This window comes from Labeo rohita, unplaced genomic scaffold (genome assembly GCF_022985175.1).
Source record: "Labeo rohita strain BAU-BD-2019 unplaced genomic scaffold, IGBB_LRoh.1.0 scaffold_49, whole genome shotgun sequence".
NCBI lineage: Eukaryota > Metazoa > Chordata > Actinopteri > Cypriniformes > Cyprinidae > Labeo > Labeo rohita.
The window spans coordinates 1,715,995-1,739,854 of record NW_026129410.1 but is presented as its reverse complement, the minus strand read 5'-3'; the positions used below and the strand labels follow the sequence as shown (position 1 = coordinate 1,739,854).

At 39.0% G+C, this 23,860-nt stretch overlaps 1 protein-coding gene across 1 annotated transcript; it reads right to left on the bottom strand.

Moving 5' to 3' along the window:
• Positions 1-12,897: 12,897 nt before the first annotated feature.
• Positions 12,898-13,965, bottom strand: LOC127160894 (putative nuclease HARBI1). Its single transcript, XM_051103537.1, has one exon. It carries the CDS (start codon positions 13,963-13,965, stop codon positions 12,898-12,900), a length of 1,068 nt encoding a protein of 355 aa, XP_050959494.1.
• Between the last annotated feature and the right edge of the window lie 9,895 nt (positions 13,966-23,860).

Genomic DNA, 23,860 nt, shown 5'->3' with positions numbered 1-23,860 from the left:
TGTGGATGAAAAACTTTTGGAAAACGCTAGAAAACGCTAGTGTGGACGGAGAGCGTTTTAAAACGAAAACTTCGATTTCAAATGTATCCGGATTAATGTAGACGTAGCCAATATTGTCTATTCGAGCCCCACCTTTGCCAGAGACAACAAGCACTATAAACACATTAGTTTGGTTGTGCTTTATCTTACAGTAGTCTGTGATTCAGTAAGCTCAATTTATTTAAAGGTTTGCTTTTCTTTTTTCATAGACTTTTGTGACTTTTCATAAATTCTGTACTCTGTAGCATGACCATCTCAATGTAAATAAATATGCACGTTACATAACAGAATGTGTTTATAAAGCATTTACATTGTATTTATTTCTTTTTTTAAATGATTTGAGTGATGCATGTGTGTAAGGAATTAAAAGCAAGCAGATTACAAGTGTTTTCTAAAGCTAACTCAGTTTCTAAAACCAAGCTCAGAATCGATTCTGAAATTCTAAGAATAAATCCAGATTTGTTGGAGAGAGAATTGCAATGGAACGATTTTCAGTTCAATTCAACAGTTGTCTTTATGATACAGAATTGAATTTTAAATACTGAATAAGAGCAAGGGTAATGTTTTATATTAAAAGAAAAACAAACTGTTAATTAAATTGAGTTTCCAGTATCACAGGTCACTGTCAGACAAAGCGCAACCAAACTGATGTTTGTTTTACGGTGTGTATTGGTGGTGTCATCTCCAGCAGGAGCGGAAAAGAAGGGGCATTATGAAATGAATACTTACCACTGATTTCTTTGTAAACAGTGATTGTTTGGCTAGGAGCTTGGGAACATCTGAAGACACAGAACTGTCTGGATTTTCCTTTGAATCCTCCTGTTCAGGTTAACAGAAATAGTCAGTTGTCAAATTCTTACGATAACTCTGAATTAAAAAATAAATAAATGTTTTACCAAGGATCCTTTTTCACACATCTGTTGTAAGTTAAGTATGTCCTGCTTGAGGGGAGATGGAACCTGATCATCTGGGGCCTGGGAGGGCATGATGGGACAAACACTTAATGTTTCTTTTGCCTGAAATAAGATTTGAATGCACAACTGTAATCATACAAATAATTTAGTTTCACTTTGCAGCTTCACATGCTTTAAGAAGTGTATAGTGGACGTGATATTTGATTTTATTTTATATTTAATTGTCTGCCTTAAAGCTATATCGACAATAGTTTTGTGCATATGTTCATATAATCATAAAAACAAAATATTTTACATATGAACAAAATTTCTTAACAATACGACGTGAACAACTTAACCGCAATTTTATACAGACTAATGTGTGCAATGATTTAGGCTACTTGAAATGTAAAAATAGGTTAATTAAAAATAAGATCAAATAATGAAATTGAAATCACCTTCTGTCTAGCTGATTGTCTCCTGGCACACATATCATGATGCTTTCTCAGTCTCGTGATGCGACGTTCAAACCTGCTGATCCTTTGGTTGGGTTTATCTGGTCTGTGCCAAAGGCAAAATAAAATTGTTAACACATACTGTACACCTCATTAACTCACAATTAGGGAACATGTGTGCATACGCCTATGAACAACTATTTGCTATCAAATTAAATATTAAATACTATGATGATGTGATTTTTTTATCTTTTGGGTCACAAATACGACAAAATAACAGGTAATGCCCACTAACGCGCTGATTCCGTAACACAGACATGAACTTGTGATTACCATTATTAATTACCAATATGAGACGTGCATAAAACGAATTGCCATGCACTCTGAGGTAACGTTTAGAACAGACGTGCCTTTAGGTTAATCCTTTCAAATAGACCTATTACAGTACGGTCAGACTGCACTAACATTTATGTACGGTTACATGACCGCGGTAAAGTTAGTTTGATGTTTGACATTCATTAGACATTTGGTTTCATACCAATTAAACTGTTTGCGCCTGTTATGTTTTTAGCTCAAATTTAGTCAGATGGACATAAATATATGTCCTTTATGTTGCACAAGGCTTAATTTCTAAAAAAAAAATAGTAATAATAATAAATTAACCATCTAAATTAATTAAACAATTAAACTACATGACATTATACTATAAAACCAATACTAAAATGTTCAGAAAAACATCCCTGTCAATGCACAAGACTCTGTTTTTGGAATTAGCACTTTATGGGTTTTATAATAATATTACAACTTTTAATGTATGAAATAATATAAATTCATTAAACAACAGCACCTTTTGAGATAAAGGTATCAAAACAACTGTAAAAATCTCTCAATATTATCCCCTGTCATGCACAAAGCTTGTTTTTTTCAGAATATTCCTTTATTGTTTTTATATACAGTACTGAATCTGTATTTTTGATGTTTAACATACTGTACCCACTTAAAATATAAAATAATTTTTACAGTTGATAAATTATAAAATAATATTTGTACTTTTTTTTTTTAAACTTTTATACATAAAGGTATGCCACAGTGACAGCTCTGTACCTTTTATGTGAGAGTGTAGGAGCCTAATAAAATGCTAATTAAAAAAAAGACATGACACTTAGAAGCTTTTGCATCTCAGCTCTTCACATACATGTAACCGATTTAAATCCAATAAATTCACCACTTTTGGCCTGAATGTAGCAATAAAGTGAAAAATCCATATTAGTATATTTGTAATCATATTTTGTAATTGCAATTTTCACCTTCCTTATTGTTGTATTATTATATTTTATTTTATTTCATTTGAATTGTTGTTTTGAAACCTTTATTTCAAACTGTGTCAGAGTTTAATGAAAGTAAGTGGGTACAGTATATTAAACATATCAAAAATACAGTTTCAGTACTGTATATAAAAACAATAAAGGGATATTCTGAACAAATAAGCCTTGTGCATGACAGGAGATAACTTAATATTTAGAGTTTTTTACAGTTGTTTTGATATCTTTATCTCAAAAGGTGCTGCTGTTTAATGAAGTTATATTTCACAAATTTAATTAAAAAGACCAGAATTCAAATTTACAATGATGTTCATTTTTCTATTATAAGTCTTACCTTAATTCGTCCATGATGCGTCCGGAGAAGATGTTGCCTGCGTCGTCGTCATCTCAAAATGGCTGTAATTGATTCCGTGCACTTTAACTAGTCCGACTCAAACCAGTCATGAATTAAGATGGCAGCCACGCGATCGCAGACGGGAGGGGGAGGGGTTGTCACGATGGGGACTCGGTATGTCCGGTGAACACACACTTCTGGAGATTTCCATCAGGCCTGCTGACAGTCTGCCGTCGGTGTTGTTCCCTTTTGAGGAACTCGAACTGCGTCCTCTAGAGGTCGCTATTGGGGAAAGTCTCCTACGTGACCCGTGTCTGAAGCTATATACAAAAACTACAAGGTACTGGCCAGCGACAGCCTATGACGTCACTGCCGGCACGACTCGTCGCTGCTGGTGCGTCATACCCGTGCGACTGCATTGTATAAAAGGGCGCCGGTCGAACACAGCCTTCTCTTCTTCGTCTTCAGCGACTGTTCTGTTTGACCTGCCGCTGCCGAGGCACGGAGGAAACTGAGCTTGTGGGGGTCGCAGGTGGATCTGGCCGATAAGCTGGATAAGGGGCTTTCCCTGTCTCGTTCGTCGGCTGGGAATGAGAGTGAGCTGCTGGATGGTCTGATCCGGCAGCTAGTGCTCTTCTGGGTTCTACCCAGGAAGAACAGGAGCTTTTGGATGAGGAAAAGCAATCCGAGCCTTCTCAAAGCTCCTGCCCCACGTATGAAGAGCTGTTGGAGGTTGTGGAACGTGCTACCGCTAGGTTGGATCTCCCGTGGAAGCGCATGAAAAAGGTGGCGCCACGGGGCCACCTTGACGAGCACTTCCTATCGGACCATAACCCCCCAGCTCAGGTAAGCCTTCCATTCCTTCCCGATCTCCATTCGGAGGTCGTGAAGGCATGGAGTAAGCCATTCTCCTCGCACATTCATAGGTTCCAACAGACCAGTTATGCAAATATTGAGGGAATGCGCAAGAATGGCTATGAGAGAATGCCCCCTATTGAAGAAAAGCTTGCGAGCTATCTCTCCTTGGGTGAAGCATTCTCTCTTAAGGCTCCTTCCCTGCCAACCGAGCCCCTTCAGAAAACATCTAGCTTGAATGGCAGGGCATACGCGGTAGCGGGTCAGGCTGTGGCTTCGTTGCACACCATGGCGGTGCTTCAGGCCTATCAGGCCGACCTGCTGAAGGACCTGGACAAAGGTCAGGGACTTTCCCCTGATGAGGTAGCGGAGCTTCGCCGTACCACAGATTTGGCTCTCCGTGCTACCAAGCAGGCCGCCACTGCCATGGGCAGGTCTATGGCGGCCATGGCGGTTACGGAGAGACATCTCTGGGTAAACTTGGCCGACCTCGGGAGGAGAGAGAAGGGCTTTCTTCTCGACGTGCCGGTTTCGCCTTCTGAACTTTTCGGTACTTCCGTCGAGACGGTGATCGAGAAGTTTAGGGAGGCGAAGGCACGCTCTGCTGCCTTCAAAACCTTTATTCCGCGATGGACCAGGTCCGAGCGCGAACACCAGAGGGGTCCTGGCCCGTCCCGGTCTGAGGATCGGAGACAGGCGCAGAAGGCTAGTGTGGCAGTGTGGCGGCCCGAGGGGAGGTCGCCAGGATTTGAGGCAGGTGGTTCAGGCGAGGCGTTCTCAACGCTCTCGTCCGGACCAGAGCAAGTAACATCAGCTCGCATCTCTCTCGGGGTGGCTCACCTCCCTTCTCTAATTCCCCTGCTACGTAGATCTGCAGTCTATTACTGCTGGACCATATGATGTGCTGGGTTCGTTCTATTTAATATTGAACGGCCGTACTGATGGTCCGGACTCTACCTAGTGTTGTGGAGCCATGAAACTTCATGTGGGTGAGTATGATCCTTTTCCTCTTTTATTGGAAAATATTAAGCTTTTTGTGCTGCAGTATGTGCGTTTGGGCTGCTGTGTTCCTCCTATGTTTCAGGGTAGGATGCCCCCCCCATGGATGGGACCCCTGGATACTGCTGATATCTCCTTCCTTTGTTGGACTTGGAGGATTTGCCTTCTTTTGCTGCAGGAGCATTTCTAGATGCTACAAGGTAGCTTTCGTAAAATTTGGGTCCCTCGCCACATTACTGCAACCCCCAGGGCTTGTTGATCGCTATTCAGGTAACCTTTTTTCTGGTTTTTATCTCTGCTCACCTTCATTTCTTCCAGGACTTTTTCTGTCCTTCGTCTAGGTAGGTTCTCGGAAGTCTCTTCACAAGATTCCCCTGACGTCTATGGCTGAGTACATCACACTCTTCTCATGCCTTGCCCTGAGGGGCTTTCTGATGCTGAGCTATCCACCCATTCCTCATGCTTAGACGTTTCTGCGGAAATCTCTTTCTCGGTGCTGACTCTGAAGAGCAGCAGCCTGTTTTAAAGCATGTTTAGGCCTCTGTTCGTGCCTACCTGCGGATTGGCTGAACAGGGCTCACTCTCTTCTTTGAGGAGGAGAGCACGGATTGTTTGGGTGAATATAGCTAGAATCCTTTTGGCAGAAGGTGATGATCTCCCCTTTCTAGCCATTTCTGTCGCCCTAGATTGGCTCCCCTCCTTGGAGGGCTAGCCTTTGTGCTCACCCCAGCTACAAGCTGAGGGGTCTAGAGCACGGATTGCTTGGGCAAATACAGCTAAAGCCCCTCCTGGCGGAAGGTGAGGACGTCCCTTGCTGTCGCTCTGGGTAGGCTCCCCTCCATTGAGGGCTAGCCTTTAGTGCTCGCCTCAGCTTCGGGCTGGAGGTTCTAGAGTACATATTACATGGGTGAATACAGCTGAGACTCCTCTTGTCAGATGGTGATGATGTCCTGTTCCAGCCATTGCAGTCGCCCTGGTAGGCTCCCCTCCACGGAGGATTAGCCTTGGTGCTCGCCTCAGCTACGGCTGAAGGTTCTAGGGCACTTTGTTGAATATAGGTTGGTTTCAACCTATTTTTCTAAGAACGGTTCGACTCCCCCTCGATGTTGGATCTCGTTATATGCTGGTCCTCTCGTCCCAGAAAAGGATTGTATCCACCTTATGGGATGAGGTGGTCCAGAGCACACTATCTCTTGGTAGAGTGGATTGATCCTTACCCCCCCCCCTCTGAGGAGGGTCAGGTATCTTCCTTGAAATCGCAGATGCTCCACCACGACCACATCGGATAATCGGCCGCTTGCTGCTGCCCGTTGTGATTTGTCTCCCATCACATTTTGTGTGCATAGGGGATTTATCACCCCACTTGGGTGTTAAGGTTCTTGCCTCTTGGAGCCTTATGCAATCAGCGACTCGGGTCCTTTGACCTCTTCTCTACCATTACGATGTCTTCTCAACACGGAGTGTGCAGGCTGTGCTCCCCTGCTATGCAGGGCCATTCGAGCCGAAAATATCTGACGCGCAGGCCGGCAGTATTCAGCACGCACCACTCAATGTGTGATGCTCCGCTCAATATTCCGCTCTATGAATGTGCGTTCCGTTGAGTTGCTCACGGCCCATATGAATGATCCACTCGTGTACACTTATGCTCAGCGGAAATACAAAGACCGCTCAAATAACGCGCCGACAGAAAATTTCTTTGTATACTTGTTTCTGTTTGCAATAGCGTCGCATACTGTGCTGTAATATGCTGTAGTACTGCTGTACTGGACAACTCTGGTAAAATAACGCTACCCTCTCGTGACAGTATGCTCTGTTCACATGCTCTAAAAATTATAGCTTTGTAGGACTATACATTATAGATGATAATTTGATAATTAGTCAAAAAAAAGTTTATCTGATTAGTAAAGTTATATCTGATTCTGTTTCATAGAACTGAATAAAATAATATTTTGAGATTTAATATTCATATATTTTCTGTCCAATTTTATTGTTACTTTCAATAAACGTGGTTATTTTATTGGCTTGTGATTTGTTTTTTTATTCAGTATCATTAATATGATTGAGTTAAATGAAAAAGTGAAAATGATAATAATTTATATAATAAATAATTATTACAAAGCAGTTTTAGTTTCAGCCCAGAACTTTCATTTCGGTACATCCCTAGATTTTTATGTAAAAAGAAACATTTTCAGAGTGATACAAGACCCCACTGTGAAATTATCTTGCTTATTATACTTGCCACATATGTAAATAATTAAACAGAAAATATGAATTTCATCATATTTTATTACCTCAAGACGACTCGCAGTACCCGCTGCAGCGGTCTGTTATCAGTTGTGGCGGTTTTTGTTGTAAAATAACAGACCACTAGATGGTGCAATTGATATCAGAAATGAAAATTGCCATTAGCCGAGTAAAATTATGAATGAATGACGCACAGTAGTTCTGCTCTAAGCATGGACAAGTTTTTGAAAAGACAACAAGTGCTAGGTAAATGTAAAGTAGATGATGAATCTACTTCAAAGATCGCAACTACAACAAAGAGAAGAAAATATGAGAAAATGTGCTTAAAAAAACAATGAAAGCTGTTACGTAGTACAAAAAAAAAAATAGTACATAGTAAAGCTGCATGCTTTACTTTTAATGTTTCTACTCTAAAAGTGACTAGTTCCTTGTTTAGAGTTTTTTTTTTCAGTAAGTTGTCACACACTGAATTTTAATTATTACGTTTCAAATAAATCCTTCTGAAGTTGTGTTTATGTGTAAATGCGGGGGTGGGGCTTGACATTTTTTTATTGGCCTTTTATTTGGGAACCACTGTCATAACATAAGATGTGTAGTTTAGAATAAAGATGAACTATTGTGCACCTACAACACTCCTTGCTGTCATTAAAAGAGAGAAAGTGATCAAGCTCATCCACTACAGTATGTATAGGTTATGTCTAAATTCATAGAATTTTGATTTAACCTCTGTGTAACAACTTTATGTAATTTCAGTGCTTATCTATATTAATGAGAGTGGAATATTTAATGTAAATATGTATACTGACATGAAAACAGTTGCTTACAAATTGTTTACTTCATTACTTTTCTCACTTCTGGAAAAGTCTACATGCACTAAACAATATAATTTATACTTTTTTTTATTATTAACAATATTGTTTAAGGGAAATTAGCTGGTATCTAAATATTCTATTAATCATTGTTAAAATAAAACCACATTTTACATATTTAATTTGTGGTTTAAAAAAGGAATGAATGCAAACATATACGGACCCATTGATTATGTCAGAGATCACAGAAGAATAAGATCACAGAAGAAACACCTAAAATATTACATTTGGATATGTTTAAACGTGTCAGAGCACATTCCAATGTTGACCACAGGGGGCGCTCTCTGAAACACACTTTATACACAAACACAATTTTTGTCCAGTAAACCTACCCCGTAAGGACCAAGGGGCATTTTGTGGGAAACACTGCCACCTATGTTAAAATGGCCATTTCTATTGTTTCCAATGGGTGTGCCCGTGGGGACCTAGAATCAGGTCCCCACCGCTCATGAGGTCCCCACGGGTTTGGTGTGCAAACAGGTCCAAGTCCCAACCGGGATATAAAAAGTACACACACACACACACACACACACGTTGTGTTTACATGTTTTATGGGGACATTCCATAGGCGTAATGGTTTTTATACTGTACAAACCGTATTTTCTATCACCCTACACCTACCCTACACCTAAACCTAGCCCTCACAGGAGACTGTGCACACTTCTACTTTCTCAAAAAAACTCAATCTGCATGATTTATAAGCCTGTTTCCTCATGGGGACATCACAAATGTCCCCACAAGGTCAAAATTTACTGGTATTACTATCTTTGTGGGGACATTTGTTCCCCATAACATGATAAATACCAGGTGCACACATACACACACACACACACACACACACACACACACACATCACGCAGCATTACACGGTCTGGTTGCCGACACTGACATCTGTATATACAGACTGTTGTAATGCTTAAATCATTTTTTTGTGTTGTGTGTTTAATGTATAGAGTTAACGTGTGTTTTATGTTCATGGTAATTGTACATGTTAAGGTGTTTGGGTGATTGTTGATGTTGAATATAATTAGATAGTATTTGTAAGTTTTATATTCTTTGTATTCGCTGAGTCTACCCACAATCCAGTAGGAGGGACTTGTAAAAGGGCCGCGGGAAAATTGTTTGCTCGCCTCCGTGGTGTGAAGTGTGGCTGTGCTTGGTTCACATTTTGCAGTGAATGGACTTTTACTTTTTGTACAGTTTACCTCATAAATTGACTTTTTGTAGCATGTATTTCTTCTTGCTGGGGATTTTTATCCCACACAATAAATGCACCTGCAACTGGACTTTGGTGGTTTTGGTTATTTTACCCCGGTCGCAGAGGCTGTTCCGGACATCCACCTTTCATAAAGGTAGACTGGGAAGGATACAGACCAGCGGAAAGATCTTGGGTGGCCTGGGACGATGGCCTTGACCCCACATTACTGGAGGAGTTCCACCATACCCATCCCAATCGGCCCGCACCCAGAGGCTGTGGTCGCCCCCATTGCCATATGTGGGCGTCAGGAGCCACTCCTGGAAGAGAGGGTAATGTCAGGAAATCTCTGCAGTCACTGTCACCGCCATCATTACAGTCACCAGCCACAACACTCATCAGATCACAATCACCTGAGTTCTGATCACCCACACCTGCAACCACTAATCAAGACACCTACACACTCCATTCAGTCTCTCACTGTATGGTCTACCGTTTACTACACTGAACCATACCTGACTCCTTACCTGTGTGTACTTAACTTCAGATTCTCCAAAGCTCCTACGATCCTGCTCTCCTTCATATACAAACTCCTCCCATCAACGTACCTAGGAAAGGAGCAAAAGCAAAGCTTCAGTTATAATACAAGAGCTGAAGGTAAGCAGTTTTATGTTTTAGTGCAGTGGTTCTCAAACTTTTTACAATGGCGTACCCCTTGGGACATTTAACATTCTTCTGAGTACCCCCTCTGCAGTCACACCTTTTCCATTTAAGGGATATTTTGACTCCTTAAACCCTTAAATTGATTTACATGTGCATTTTTTACCTGAACAGAGGCAAAGTTTTTTGTCGACTTATTAATTGTATGTCATCTTTTATGTCATATTCTTAACATTTTATTAAGTGTATTATTAATATACTAAAGAAAGCAATAAGTGATGGCAAAAATAAATTGTACTTGTAGATTTAAACTAAAAATGCCAGTAGGTGGCGGTAAATCACTGTCTTCGTGAGCGAGACATTGCGTCTTTCATTCATTCAGTAAGAAAGCGGCTGTAGTTACGAACTCTCTCTGAATCGTTAAAGCTGCTGATTTCTTAACTAACGAAACACTACTTTTGCATGAAGATGCACACCAGTTCTGTTGCAGATTTCATTGGAACTATTTTTTTGTTGTAAAATTTAACACAGTATTGACAAGATTGTGCTTTAAATGTATGCTACATTTAAAATGTAAAATGTTCACTTAATATTACCTTTTTGTTGAACTGTTATATAAAATCAACATTTGAAATTGCAGAGAAAATTGCATTCTTGCTCGTATTTTAAACATGAAAAACAACTAGCACAGGGCATGTTTCTGTATCGATCAGTGTTTCTTAAATTAATCTCTATTTACAGTCTGTGCCAATATTTGTTCTTTATACTATTAAGTGCTACAAATCTGCTTTAAAGGTACAATGAACAGCAGCGCGATTTGCTAAATTTCAACAATGGAAAAGCCACAAAATTAGATTGTCACTTATGATTTACTTGATATATAGAGTGACAGCTTTTATTCTGAAGGATTTTCTTGATGAGCTCCAAGTAAGCAGTTAAGCAGTGAAGCTGAGGCTACGTCTACACTAATCCGGATAAATTTGAAAACAGCGTTTTCGTCTAAAAACGCTCCGCATCCACACTATCGTTTTCAATCGTTTCCGAAGAGTTATTCATCCACACTGAAACGACTGAAAACACTTATGTTCCTGTACTGCGCATGCGTGAAACGTAAGACGATTCGACCTGCGTCATTTCCGTCTGCCGTTTATTTACTTTCCGGCTCTTTGAAACATCGCGGCAAAATGTCGAGGAAAAGCAACGAGTTTTTTAAATGGACTGACAATGAGGTGGAGTTGTTGCTGCGAGTAACACAAGAGTACAAAGTTGCAAAAGCGAGCGAGAATATAGACTGGGAGACGTGCCAAAACAAATACACCGAAATATTGGACCGCCTCAAAGAACAGTATCCTGCGGATGACACTGCTTACCCCCACAGTAAGGACGACCTCACAAAACTCATAATTACAACAAAATTAAAGGCTATAAGGCTTAAGTACAGACACGCGGTAGACTCCGGAAAGAGAAGCGGGCATGGAAGAGTAGTACTCCTGTACTTTGAACTCTGCGAACAGATCTGGGGTGGTTCTCCAGCCGTCACCACCATTGGCTGTGGCATCGAAACAAGCGACATAAACAGCCACAGCAGCACCACCGATGACAGTTATCCACCGTCAGTCTGTCGCGATAGCACTTCTCCTTCGCCCTGTAGTTCTGCTCCATCTCCTGCTACAGCCAGTCAGGACTCCGACACAGATGGTATGTCTACAGAGACTCAACACAGACGTGACAGGCTGAATGCAACGCTGTCATCATACAGGCAACAGAAGCTTAAAAGAAAGTTATCAAATGAAGGACAGCTCATTACACTTGCACAGGAAGATCTCAAGCTGAGGAGGCAGACATTTGAGAGAATGGAGTGTGCAAACAGAGAGTTTTCTGAGAACATTGGCAGACTGACATCAAACATTGAAAAACTTACAAATTCAGTTACAGATGTATTTCTGCTAATGAGACAATCAATGGCCCAGACTCCATTTGTTGCACCACCACCACCACATTACAGCTCACACCATCAGCAGCATGGTTACTTCTATGCTCCAGTTGTTGCCTCTGCCCCCTCTTCAGCAGCAACCAGACCGACACCACCACAGCACCATGAAGATGCTGCTCCTTTTTCGTACACTGAGTATCTTTACTCTGACAAAGAGTAGTCATGTCTTTAATAAGCCAAATTGCTTGTTAAAAAGAACCTTTATTTGTTATTGTTGGTTTAATTCTAATGGTTTAATTCTTGTTTAATTCTCCTGTAGCCATGGCTACAACACTAGCCATGTGTTAAAGTTGTGTTATGGACTTTCATGGTAACGCTCTTTTTTTATTTTTTATTTATTTATTTTTGATGTTGTTTTCTGACAGACATTGAAAGTTCATATAAAAGTGAAAAGTTACTTTTTTGAAATTTTTAGTTCCAGCCAGTTCTGGTAAATTCATGCTGACAATGCCTAAAAGGACGTGATTTCATTTTCACTGTTCTGTTTGACAGAGTGGATTTTTCAGCAATAACACGTCAACAATTAGCATTTTTTTCCTCTGCTGCATATGTTGATGTTCACAAAAACTAAATTGCACAATAAATGAAGAATGTTTATAAACAAAATACAGTTTATTTATTCAGTGTATTGCTTTATACAGTTCTGATATGTTTGTTACAAGGCTGAATTAACACTTTCCAGTAGCATAACACTTTAGATATTGTTTCATGTTCACAGAAAACCTTACATAAAACAATCTATAAGTAAAGTTTAATCACACAAGCTCAATGTCATCCAAACTGGATTTTGCTAATTATTTGTTGACTTGAGTATAATGACTGTCACAATGTTTTTTGCGTTAACACTTTTCAGCCTAAGCACTTCAGACAATACATAACATTCACAATCTAAATGCAATCTGAGACAAGCTTAGTCAAACAAGCTTAATGTTAACTAAATTGAATTTTATCTCATTCATTAAGTCAAATTACATGACAATGGCAAACAACAGTAGGTGGCAAAATCTTCAAAAGTCTTCAAACAATGTAAGAGCATCATTCAGGGGTCAAGAAACTTGGTAAGCACATTTCTTACTCGTCTTCCTTCAGTTTCATTACATTCTGTTCGGAAATGATGGTGCTGTGTTGATGGCTGGAAGTCTCTGTCATACTGGACAGCTGCAGCAACAGTTTGGTCTGGAATAATTTCTCTGTTAGCTTCACAAAAGTTATGCAAAACAAAACAGGCATCCAGATTTATGTCCATTGCCCTCCTTAATGCTCCAAATCGCGCTTTTAAACGTCCAAAGGAGCACTCGATCACCATTCTGCATTTGCACAATGACAACCCAAAGTACTGTTCCTGAGGAGTAGCACCTCCACTAGCATACTCTTTCATAACATAGGGCAGCAGGGGGTATGCCGGGTCCCCGAGGAGAAATACAGGAACAGGATCTTCTCCCTCCACGATTACTTTTGGACAAGAAGGAATCTTTCCGTCTCTCAAGTAGGCACTGATGTTTGAATTAGCAAATATGCGGGCATCGTGAATGCTACCAGGCCACTTAATAACAACGTCCATGAATGTGTATTTGTAATCACAGGTAGCCTGTACATTTAGCGAGAATTTGCTTTTCCTGTTAATGTAGTCAGTGGAGTTTGCTGAAGGCTGTTTTATTTCGATATGCGTGCAGTCAATAGCTCCTAGACACTGCGGCATGCCATGTGTTGCATAGAAGTTTGTGACAAGTGTCTGTACCTCTGGTTCTGTAAATGGAAGTGAAACATACTTGGGTCCCAGGTGAAATGTGATAGCCCTGCACACTTCTCTGATTATTTTAGACACAGTTTGTCGGGCTAATCCAAACGCGTTCGCCGTTTTCCGCAGTCTGCCTTCGTCACTTAAATAGTACAGCGTGCAAGCAACCTTTGTAACAACGTCCACCGGTGATCTTAATCGTGTTGTCTGGCCTTGAATGTAAGGTCGTAACAGTTCACTCAGATGATACAGCGAGTCTCTCGACATTCTAAAGTTCTCACGCCACTCCTCGGGCACAACAGTTCCACACACAAAGTTATCCCACCACGCACAGCAGCGTCCAGGTCTCACCCAAAATCGCCGCTCCATGTACGGTCTGAAACGCAACTGTCGTCTAGTTCCGCCGCTGAACAACAGCTCTGAGTAAACATTTCGTCTTCTTTGAAGAAAAGCTATCTGGAGCATGTACAAACTGATATTAATCTTTAATAGGGCTGTCAAAATTAAGAGCAAACAAAACAACTGCTGTACAATGCCGCCCGCCATCTTAGTTGAATTGGTCACATGACTGCATCATATGACTAAAATGCGTCATCGTTTTCAAAAGCCTCCGTTTTCGCAGTCCACACTGCGACGCGAAAACTGCGTTTTCAAATTTATCCACTTTGGAGAGCGTTTTCAAAAAGCTCCGTTTTCCTTGACCAAAAACGCCGTCTCAGTGTGGACGGAAGGCCAAAACGGAGAGAAAAAGATGCGTTTTCAAACAAAAACGTATTAGTGTGGACATGGCCTGAGACTCAGTACTATGACAACCACAGATACCATCCCTACAAGTAATAAGGTTACTGACTCACAAGCCACAGGGCTCCAAGGTGAGAAATGTATCCAGGTATGTCAAGCCTATACATGTGATTTTATTCCTGTGGACAAAGCTCATATTCCAACCAGAAAGACTGTGTTGCAATGGCCTCACCTTAAGCACATATCTCTGTGAAAGAGATGTCAGTTCCTTCAGCAAATGATGTCCTAAAGGTATTAGAATCAGACTTTAATGAGAAGTGCTATGAGTAGTGGTCGACCGATATTTGGCATCTTTCAGATGTGAAGTGTGCATTTGTATATTGCCTGATTGTGTGTTCTCTGCGTGATGATTGGTCCATGCGAAATGAATGCGGACAGGAGGAGAGTTCAGCTTCACTGGAGACGCGCAATCGTCAAACTTTAAACCTGTGATTTCAAACTATGCTGTGCTTTATCCATTTGCCCACTGCCATATTCATGTCATTTTCATTGGGTTCTGTCTGTAAAATCAGTTTTTTTTTTTTTTTTTTTTTTTTGCTTTATTTAAAAAATATGATTCCCAATACACACAAACTTCCCAGAATACTAGTGAGTGCCTTGTTGGTTACAGTGTTTACTTCCTTTTTAATTATAATTTTATTAAATATTTATTTATTTGTGAAGATATTTTTTCATCTAAAGTATAGGTATGTTTATTTTACATGTTTATTTTTTTTTATCCATTTTCAAATTAAGTTTAAATTTCTTAAATATTAATTAATTAAAGTAAATAAAATGATATCTGCTTTATATCGGCCATCCAACTTTCCAAGATATCGGCATTGGCCCTCAAAAAACAATATTGATCGACCACTACCCTTACCAAAAAGTAGTATACTTCAAGTTTATTTTATTAAGTATACTTAAGCAAAGTTCAAGTATATTTTTAATTATACTTTAAGTAGTAAGTATACAAATATCAGTGTACTTGTAAGTGTAGCATTTCAGTAATCCTTGGGACTAAATTGGCTCACTTTCTAGTATATAAAAGTATACTTCAAGTATAACAGTAGTAAACTTTGAGTACACAACTAGTTTACGTCTAAGTTTTTAGTTTTTTAGTATTACTGCAACTATACTAAATGTGAACTTATAGATATACTGATAGTTTACTAATTAAATACTTTTTTAGTACACTTTGAAGTATAGTCTCAGTATAGTTTAGTAGTGTCATACTGCAAGTATACTCGTAAGTTTTGATGGTTTTTTTTATGTCTGATGATTGTGTTAGATTACATGTGGGTCTGTTGTTTCAATTTCTTCATTTGTGTTTTGGAAATTTTGAAAGACGTGTAATAGCGCCCCCTACTGTATAACAATGAAAACATGGATTCTCTGAGCTTAGTATAGTATAGCTTAAATACATAAAGCACATTTCTGAGAAGTACTTGAAAAGTAGACTGAAAGTATACGTTCCTATTTTTACTTCTTTTTTCGTAAGGGTAGCTACGAAAATGTGTACCAAGAAGATGTCGTCTTTATATGCCTTCTTCTCATTGCCTATAGCAGGGGGTCACCAAACTTGTTACTGGAGGGCCGGTGTCCTGCAGAGTTTACCTACAACTTTCCTCAACACACCTGCTTGGAAGTTTCAAGTATACATAGTAAGACCTTGATTAGCTGGTTTAGGTGTGTTTGATTAGGGTTGAAGCTACACTCTGCAGGTACACCGGCCCTCCAGGATCGGGTCTGGTGACCCCTGGCCTACAGCCTGCACTTTCTTGTCAGTCTCCACTGTCCTGTCACCGAAAAATGAAAAAAAAAAAAAAAAAAAAAAAAAAACGCATGACAACTTTCTTTCAGTTGTTGACTTAATTTACATGTGTCCATAAAGCTATTATGAACCTCCTGTCAAATAAATTGCATATGGGATATTTTCAGTTACAAATATTTTATGCAAATTATACAATATTTGACCCAATATCTTAGATCAGCGGTTCTCAATTTCAGTCCTTGCGTACTCCCGCTCTGCACATTTTGTATGTTTCTCTAATTGTTTCAAACCTTTGTTCTATTCAAACGTAAGTGCCCTGCGAAGTGGACATCAACGGATATTCCGCCATGATTCCACTTCGAAACGAGCGTATATGTTCCATTTAAAGGTCATTAAAATGTGCGAGACGTGAATCTAAATTGTATTTATTTACAGAGATATGTCACACTTTACACTTCTCTAGTAAGTTTTGTCTGTGTGTGAAAACGCTGCAGGCAATGGCACAGCGCAAATCCATGAATGAATGCTCTGAAATGGATTTCCTGTGCTCAGGGAGTAGGGAGCAATGGACATTGTGTAGGGACCATGTCAATCGGAACACAGCTCGTTAGAAGTGAGCTCTGTACATGAACTGATTTTTTGAATCAGGTGTGTTAACAAAGAGAGATATGCAGAGTGGGGGTACGCGAGGACTGGAATTGAACTGCTGTCTTAGATGTATGGGTTTCACTGATTATCCTAAGCACAGCAGAGGTCCCACCTGCGGCAGGGGCCTCACCCAGTGCAGCATTAGTCCCACCTGAAGGGAAGGGGGAATTGATGGAGTTGCTGGGTAAGAATCAAATTATAATCATATTTCTTATAATGTTGCAGCTAAAGGTAGACAGAAGAAAATATGGGGGACTATGTGTCAAAAATTGATTTATGACACCTGTGACATCCTGTTCCTGTTTCCCTGCTGTTTATGATACCCAGGTGTCCAACAGACACCTCTGACCTCCTGTTTCCTGATGTTTATGATGCCCATGTGTTGATCCGACACTTCTGACCTCCTGTTCCTGTTTCCTGATGACACCTGTTTACGGTAGCGTCCATTTTGTGATCAGGATGTATTTCAGTCATTTTGTTTTACTGTGTGTTTTGAAGCGTTACGTAATCTCGGAGGGGTTGGGCCATCAAGCACTCTAGTTGTTTCACACTTTTGAATAAGAACAAGAAATTAATGAGATGAGAGAGGTTGTGTTCTTTTGTTTTTGGATGAAAGGCTCTTCCAAACAATTGTCCCTACAGCCATCAATGGCTTCTCAATAGATTAAAATGGCAAACAATTATCCAAGTCAGCAACCATCTAATCCATCCATGCATTTCAAGTGTTATGCCCGGGCATGTTCTTTAAAGCTCCTCTGTGTTGCAGTATATTTTGTACTTATGAAGGCAAATGAAGAAAACAACGGAAGAGTTTAAGAAATCAAACAAGAGTTAATAAAGAAAGTTCTAAGAGAACTTACATGAGATCCATGCAGCAAGGTCTGATCTTTAGGCTATATGTTAATGTCTCTTTCCTTCTGTGCAAGAAGGTGCCTGGGCGTCTACCTTACAGGGGAAGATGGTCATCTTAACGTGTCCATGTTAACACTTCACTCTTTGTGTCACAGGATTATACTTAAGACAATGGATGATGAGTTTCTTGAGGGGATTAGATAGGACAATGCTATCCCCATATGAATACTGGTTAACGGTGCTGTTGTCTAATTCCTGCTTGAACAAAAGCAGAGGGGAATGATAGCCCATCATGCATAGGACTCTCCTATTTTGTTATTCAAGTAGCATGTAAGATTGTTGTTGTCTAGCTGGTTTTGATTCAGGGTGGTTAGATTTAAAAAACACAAGAAGGTCAATAACATTTTATATCAAAAACATGTTTAAGATTTTTAAAACAAAGTTAAATAAAGTTGGTTCTTAAGAGATTTACTTTTAATTAATAGGGGTGTATTCAACCCAGGTAGTTTCATGCTGTCAAGTTATCTTCAGTTGTTCTACACAGATTGTTTTAAACATTAACTATGTTTTAAGATTGGAAAACAAGAAATGAGTTAAAATACAGGTTAGCCGTAGATCCTTACTTTTTATTTTTAAGAAAGATGTTGGTTTACCTCTAGATTACTGTAAAATGGCCTGCTTTAAAATTTACCATGGTTAACTAAGGCTTTACAACATTTTTTACATGGTTTGTTTTTTACAAGAAATATGTTGTAAGAATATGAACAGTGTCCTTAGATTCTAATCTTTTTATTTTTAACAATATTGTGGAACGTAGTGGTAAATGCATGCTTACCCCGACCATTACCAAGAATTCTGACCACGTTGTAATCTTGACTTTATATTATTTACCTGGTTAAAACACTCCAGCTTATTTACTAGTAGGTCTATTATTTATAATAAAGTTGTAGATCTTGGGAGTGTATTTTTCATAGGCTAGTTGGAAAATAAAACAGCCATTCACATTGGGCTGGGCATTGAGAGGGTGTGTTTTTATGTAAATTTTCATGTCACACCTACAGCTGACACACATTCAAATGGCCTCGTACCCCACTCTACCTTAATCAGCTTCACGGAAAGCCATTGATTGTGTAACTGCTACCCAAGATGTGTTGCTGAGGAATCTCAGAGAAAATACCTTTCTACAATGGCTTACAAAAATGGTGAGTACATTTTAATTTATACATGTGATGTTCTCTTTGTAAAAATGTTTCTTATTGTTACGAATCTGGCTGGTGACCTTCAGTCTGCTCACCACCAGATGTCGCTCTCTCACATTCATATTACATTGACCGTTTCACTACACCCTGGACTACATTCCCCATCAGCCATTGCTCTTATCATCTGCGCCCAAACAGAGACCCTATTTAAGCCCCGGACTTCCGTTCTCTAGTTGCCGAGTATTGAATTGTCTAGCATTCATACAAAGCGCATTTCCCAGTTATCCTGTGTCTTATTTCTTTGTGTTTTTGCCTTGCCTTACCAGTCTTGTATTTCGCCTAGTTATTTCGTTTAGTCTGTCTCGCTGCCTGCCTTTTGAAACCCCTCGCCTGTCTTTTCGGATTACTCTTTTGCCTAGCCCTCCTTCGTATAACGTTCGCCGCTGATCGACCCACGCCTGCTTTACGGACTATTCTTTGTCTTGCTCCAACACACCTGTATGCCGTTGGCTAACCCTGCCTGCCTTGACCATGTCTCTGTCTCATCCTTTAAATAAAAGTTTGCAGATGGATCCACTCGCCTTTCGTCTCCCTCTCAGTGTAACACTTATGCTGTTTAACTTTAATGTTTAACAGGTTTTTAAATCATCTGTGTGTACAATTCAGAATACTTTAAGGTCCAAACTGCATTTGATCATCTCGACCAGCTATGTAAAGTACTGATTTATATATTGTTTTATATTTATATTATAGTAAATACGTTGTCAAGTGTCTACATTTTTCTTTTTATCCAGTTATTTTATTTGCTAATTGTACTTATTTGTGGTTAGTTAGAGCTCCATTGATTAACAACTTTGATTAGCAGTCTGCTAACAATAGCAGTGGTTCCTTGCATGGTATGTTATTATGATACACATTCTTCTACCTCTAAAATATCTGTTGCTGTATACGGTTTAAACTTTTTAAAACAAATCTTTTATTTGTTGTTTACAGATTTGTTAGCATCTGATGTAGCTGGATTGGTTTCTCAGCCTGGGTTTGACATCCAGAACAGTGCTGCAAGCCTCACAAAACCAACTGCTTTGACCAGTTCAGATCAGAGACGATCTGTGTTAAAAGCTCACAGTGCAGCTAAACAACCCTGGCTTGACAAATCATTAGCAAGGGGGACGACCTCGAGGCTTAGTACTAGAAGACGTCTTCTGACATATCGTAACCCAACGACAGTCCATGAATCAGTTGGTAGGTACACTTCTATTTATTTTAAGAACATAGTATAATGTGGGAAATTTGCCATGCATTAATGTTGTTATTATCTCTGTATTACCCATAGATCTCTGCAGTGCAGACTTGCTGAGTTCTCTGGACAATGTCGCTAACTGCGACGACGCGCTGATCAAGGGTTGGGATGCCTGTGATGATGCAGTGGTTCCAAATGCCTCAGAGGCCATAACAAGATCTGTGGTAACAGATAAACCTTCAGGCATTACATGTGCTGATAATTTCGTGGCGGATATAGATGATCAAGATCTGATATCCGCAGCGGACAGTATTGCCCCTGCGCCTGTTACAAGTAATGTGGTCCTGACTGAACCCGTTACAAATCATCAGGATACTGAGCTTAATTCGGTTGAAACTCCTACCAAACCATCTACATTGACTACTGATCAAGCTGTGCCGGCAAATCAACAATGCTTCATTCGTGAATTACTGTTGGAGGCCCGTGTACAGAACCGTCGTGTGGAGGAAAGACTGAAAGAACAAGCTGAGCATAACCGGCGTGTGGAGGAAAGACTGAATGTACAAGTCGAACATCTTCGAAGAGCCAATAGTTATATTGACCAGTTACTGACAAACTCTGTTGAATAAGGTCAGATACACAGACTCGTTCATGAGTAGTCAATATACGGTAGCTTATGTCAAAAAAGATTTATGGCTTTGACCTTTCCCCTCCCCCCACTACCCCTCTCCCACCCGGGGCTGTCCCACGTGACTGCCACATGTGTCATGGCCCCACGTGACTTCTAACCGGATGTGTTGACTTTGTGACCCTCTAATGACCTCTAATTTCACATATTTAAACAAGCGTGTAATCTACACAGACATGTATATTATAATTTCTCAGGTTTTAAATATCCCTCTACATGTCTTCACGTATCAGCAGCTTCGTAAAAACTTGGAGACTCAGCTTTGGACATCTCTTTCAGCTTTTTTCTGGAAAGATGGAGCGCATTAACGGTAGGATCAATTTATTTCATTGAAAAGATCTTTTCTTATAGACATATATACGCTGTGAAATCTTTTTTTATCATAATTATAAGGATTATTCATCGGTGTTCCAGAACGTGTCAGAGTTTTGGTGTGAGAGAGAAAGGGGAGAAAGCGGTTTATATTTGTTAACTTTCATGTTTTATAAGATTTGTTTCACACGCTGCTGCCTGTTTTAAGCCTGTGATCTCTAAAATCTTTATTTGTGAAAAGATGTTTAGTTCGTTTGTAATATTCATTATTTGCAACAGTCAGTCAGAACATGTGATTTTACCCCCAGCATAACGTTATACACGGCGCTCACAGTGTGTTCATCTTTTAATGTTTTGGCGTGATACAGTCGTACAATGTTATTTTCGATATTGGGTTAGATTCAATTTTTCAACTGTGATATGTTATATTTGTTTAAACGGCGATTTGTCTTGGACACAATCTCATTCGCATACGTCTTTATTACTATATGTGCTCTCACACGCCTATAACACTTCTTACGGTTTCTAAGTGAAAATTGTTTAACCGATCATTATTTAAACATTTCTTTTTCAGCTCGAATGCTCCGCATCCCTCGTGGGTCAGTGGTTAGCGCACATGCACGTGGTGCAGAACGCTCAGAGAAACCGATTTTTTATATATATAAATAATCTGAAGTTTTCAAATTCCTTCGTCTCTCTCCCTCTCATGAATACTGATTTTTTTTTAATATGCACAATATAATTTATTAATTATTATTATTATTATTATTATTATTATTATTATTATTATTATTATTATTATTATTATTATTATTATTATTATTATTATTATTATTATTATTTATTTATTTATTTATTTTTTTTATTAATTAATTTATTAATTTATTAATTAATTAATTAATTAATTAATTTATTTATTTATTTATTTATTTATTTATTTATTTAATTTTGTCCTAGGTACTAGCAGTCCGATTTCTATGGAAGATCTGACTTACAAGCAAATTGAATTATATGGTAAGAACAGACATACATTAATTAATATATCGATTGTCATAGATGTTAAATATATTTTTTATTTTTCAGTGAGAGACGGGCAATAACTCGGGTTGTGACGCAAACGGTGAGAACAATATATTTACAATTATTCTTTTTGTTTGGTAAAATACTCTAAATCGTTTTTGTATCGTGATTTTTATTTATAGGACCGCCTCGGCCTGAGGCACAAGACACGATCATCGATCTTACGCACAAGGAATTTTCCAATGACCCTCATGGCATGATCACAGATCTCACACACAAAGAATCTTCAGACGATCAGGACGGTCCTAGCATTTCTAACGCTGACCGGCGCAACGAGCGTAGTCCGTTGAGGACAAAAAGGATCGTAGTGGTCGTTAATCCTACAATCAACAGTAAGTTTTAACCAATCTCTAAATTGGTTATCTTTAAAGTCTTAACAGTGTTTTTAACCATGGTTTATTTTATACAGACAGGTCAACAGAACCTGACAGATCTGTTCATTTTACAGAACCTGTGATATTTCAAGGTAGCCGTATTTTATTTACCAAAGAAAATTTGTGATAGTAATAAAAAAAAAAAATATTATATCTAAATCATGATATCTATCAATATTTTATTTTTTATTTTATACAGAACCTGACAAGGCAGTAGTGCCTGGTGAGTATATTATGTATTATTTAATTATCAGGTTATAATTATCATTGTTACATCATAACTACAATTTTTTTTTTTTTTATGAATTATTCTACAGGCACACCACCGGCAATCGATATATCCGATTATGACGGTGATAGAGGATTTGACAGAGGTCCATTAAAATGTCGTACAGAATGAAATAATTGAAGCTCTGCATGACGAACTGATTAACCATTTCTCTCGTGAAGTTTTTAACAGACAAACTGCATTCTTTAATGAGTTTCATGACCACATGGACGCAAGGTTTTATGAACTAAGAGGTATTTTAAATCAACGTCTGCAAGCCTCAGAGATTCACCAGCGTCACGTGCAAGCGGCTATGACTGAAAATCTTGGTCTTATTCTCAACAACCTGAGCGAGCAACCCAGGGAGCATAGATTGATTGTCCAGTTGCTTTGCTGTTTAAACAATGTTCTACATCCGAGATAGACACAGTGCTGTAATGTGATTTTCTACGCATCTCATAATCCTAGTTTTTGATGCAAATGTTTCTTAGCGATGACTTTATACCAAGTCTTAGGTTTGTTTTAGCATGATTATAATCTTGTATTTCTGAATTTGCTTTTTAGCTTCTACGCATCTCATAATCTTAGTTTGATGCAAATGTTTTAGTGCTGACTTTATACTGAGTCTTAGGTTTGTTTTAACGTCATTATAATCTTGTATTTCTGAATTTAACACTTTTGTAGTTTCTAAAAAAAGTTTTAAAAAAATGGATGATGAAGAAAATACACATAGCTGTCATTCAGATCAATCTCTCTCAGACCTGTTACAGAATGCCTCTGAAATGCACGCAGAGACGCCCTATAACTTGTGCAGCATATTACAATGATTATTAGATCACTTTCCAAATTATGCAGAAACGTCATTTTAATAACCTCCAAATAGTTACGATTTGCAATAACTAGAAACGATAATAGAACAAAGTCTAACCGTTGATTTGTGTAATCAGTTGCAGACTGTGATAAATAGAAGCATTCAGAGGACTCAACAAAGCGGAGGGGTGTTAAACGATTCTGGTGGCACCATGTCCTCTACAGGCAATGCCGATGCA

What these genes read in the sequence shown, in the direction of transcription:
- LOC127160894 (XM_051103537.1), bottom strand. Translation starts at nt 13,965, where the DNA reads ATGGAGCGGCGATTTTGGGTGAGACCTGGACGCTGCTGTGCGTGGTGG.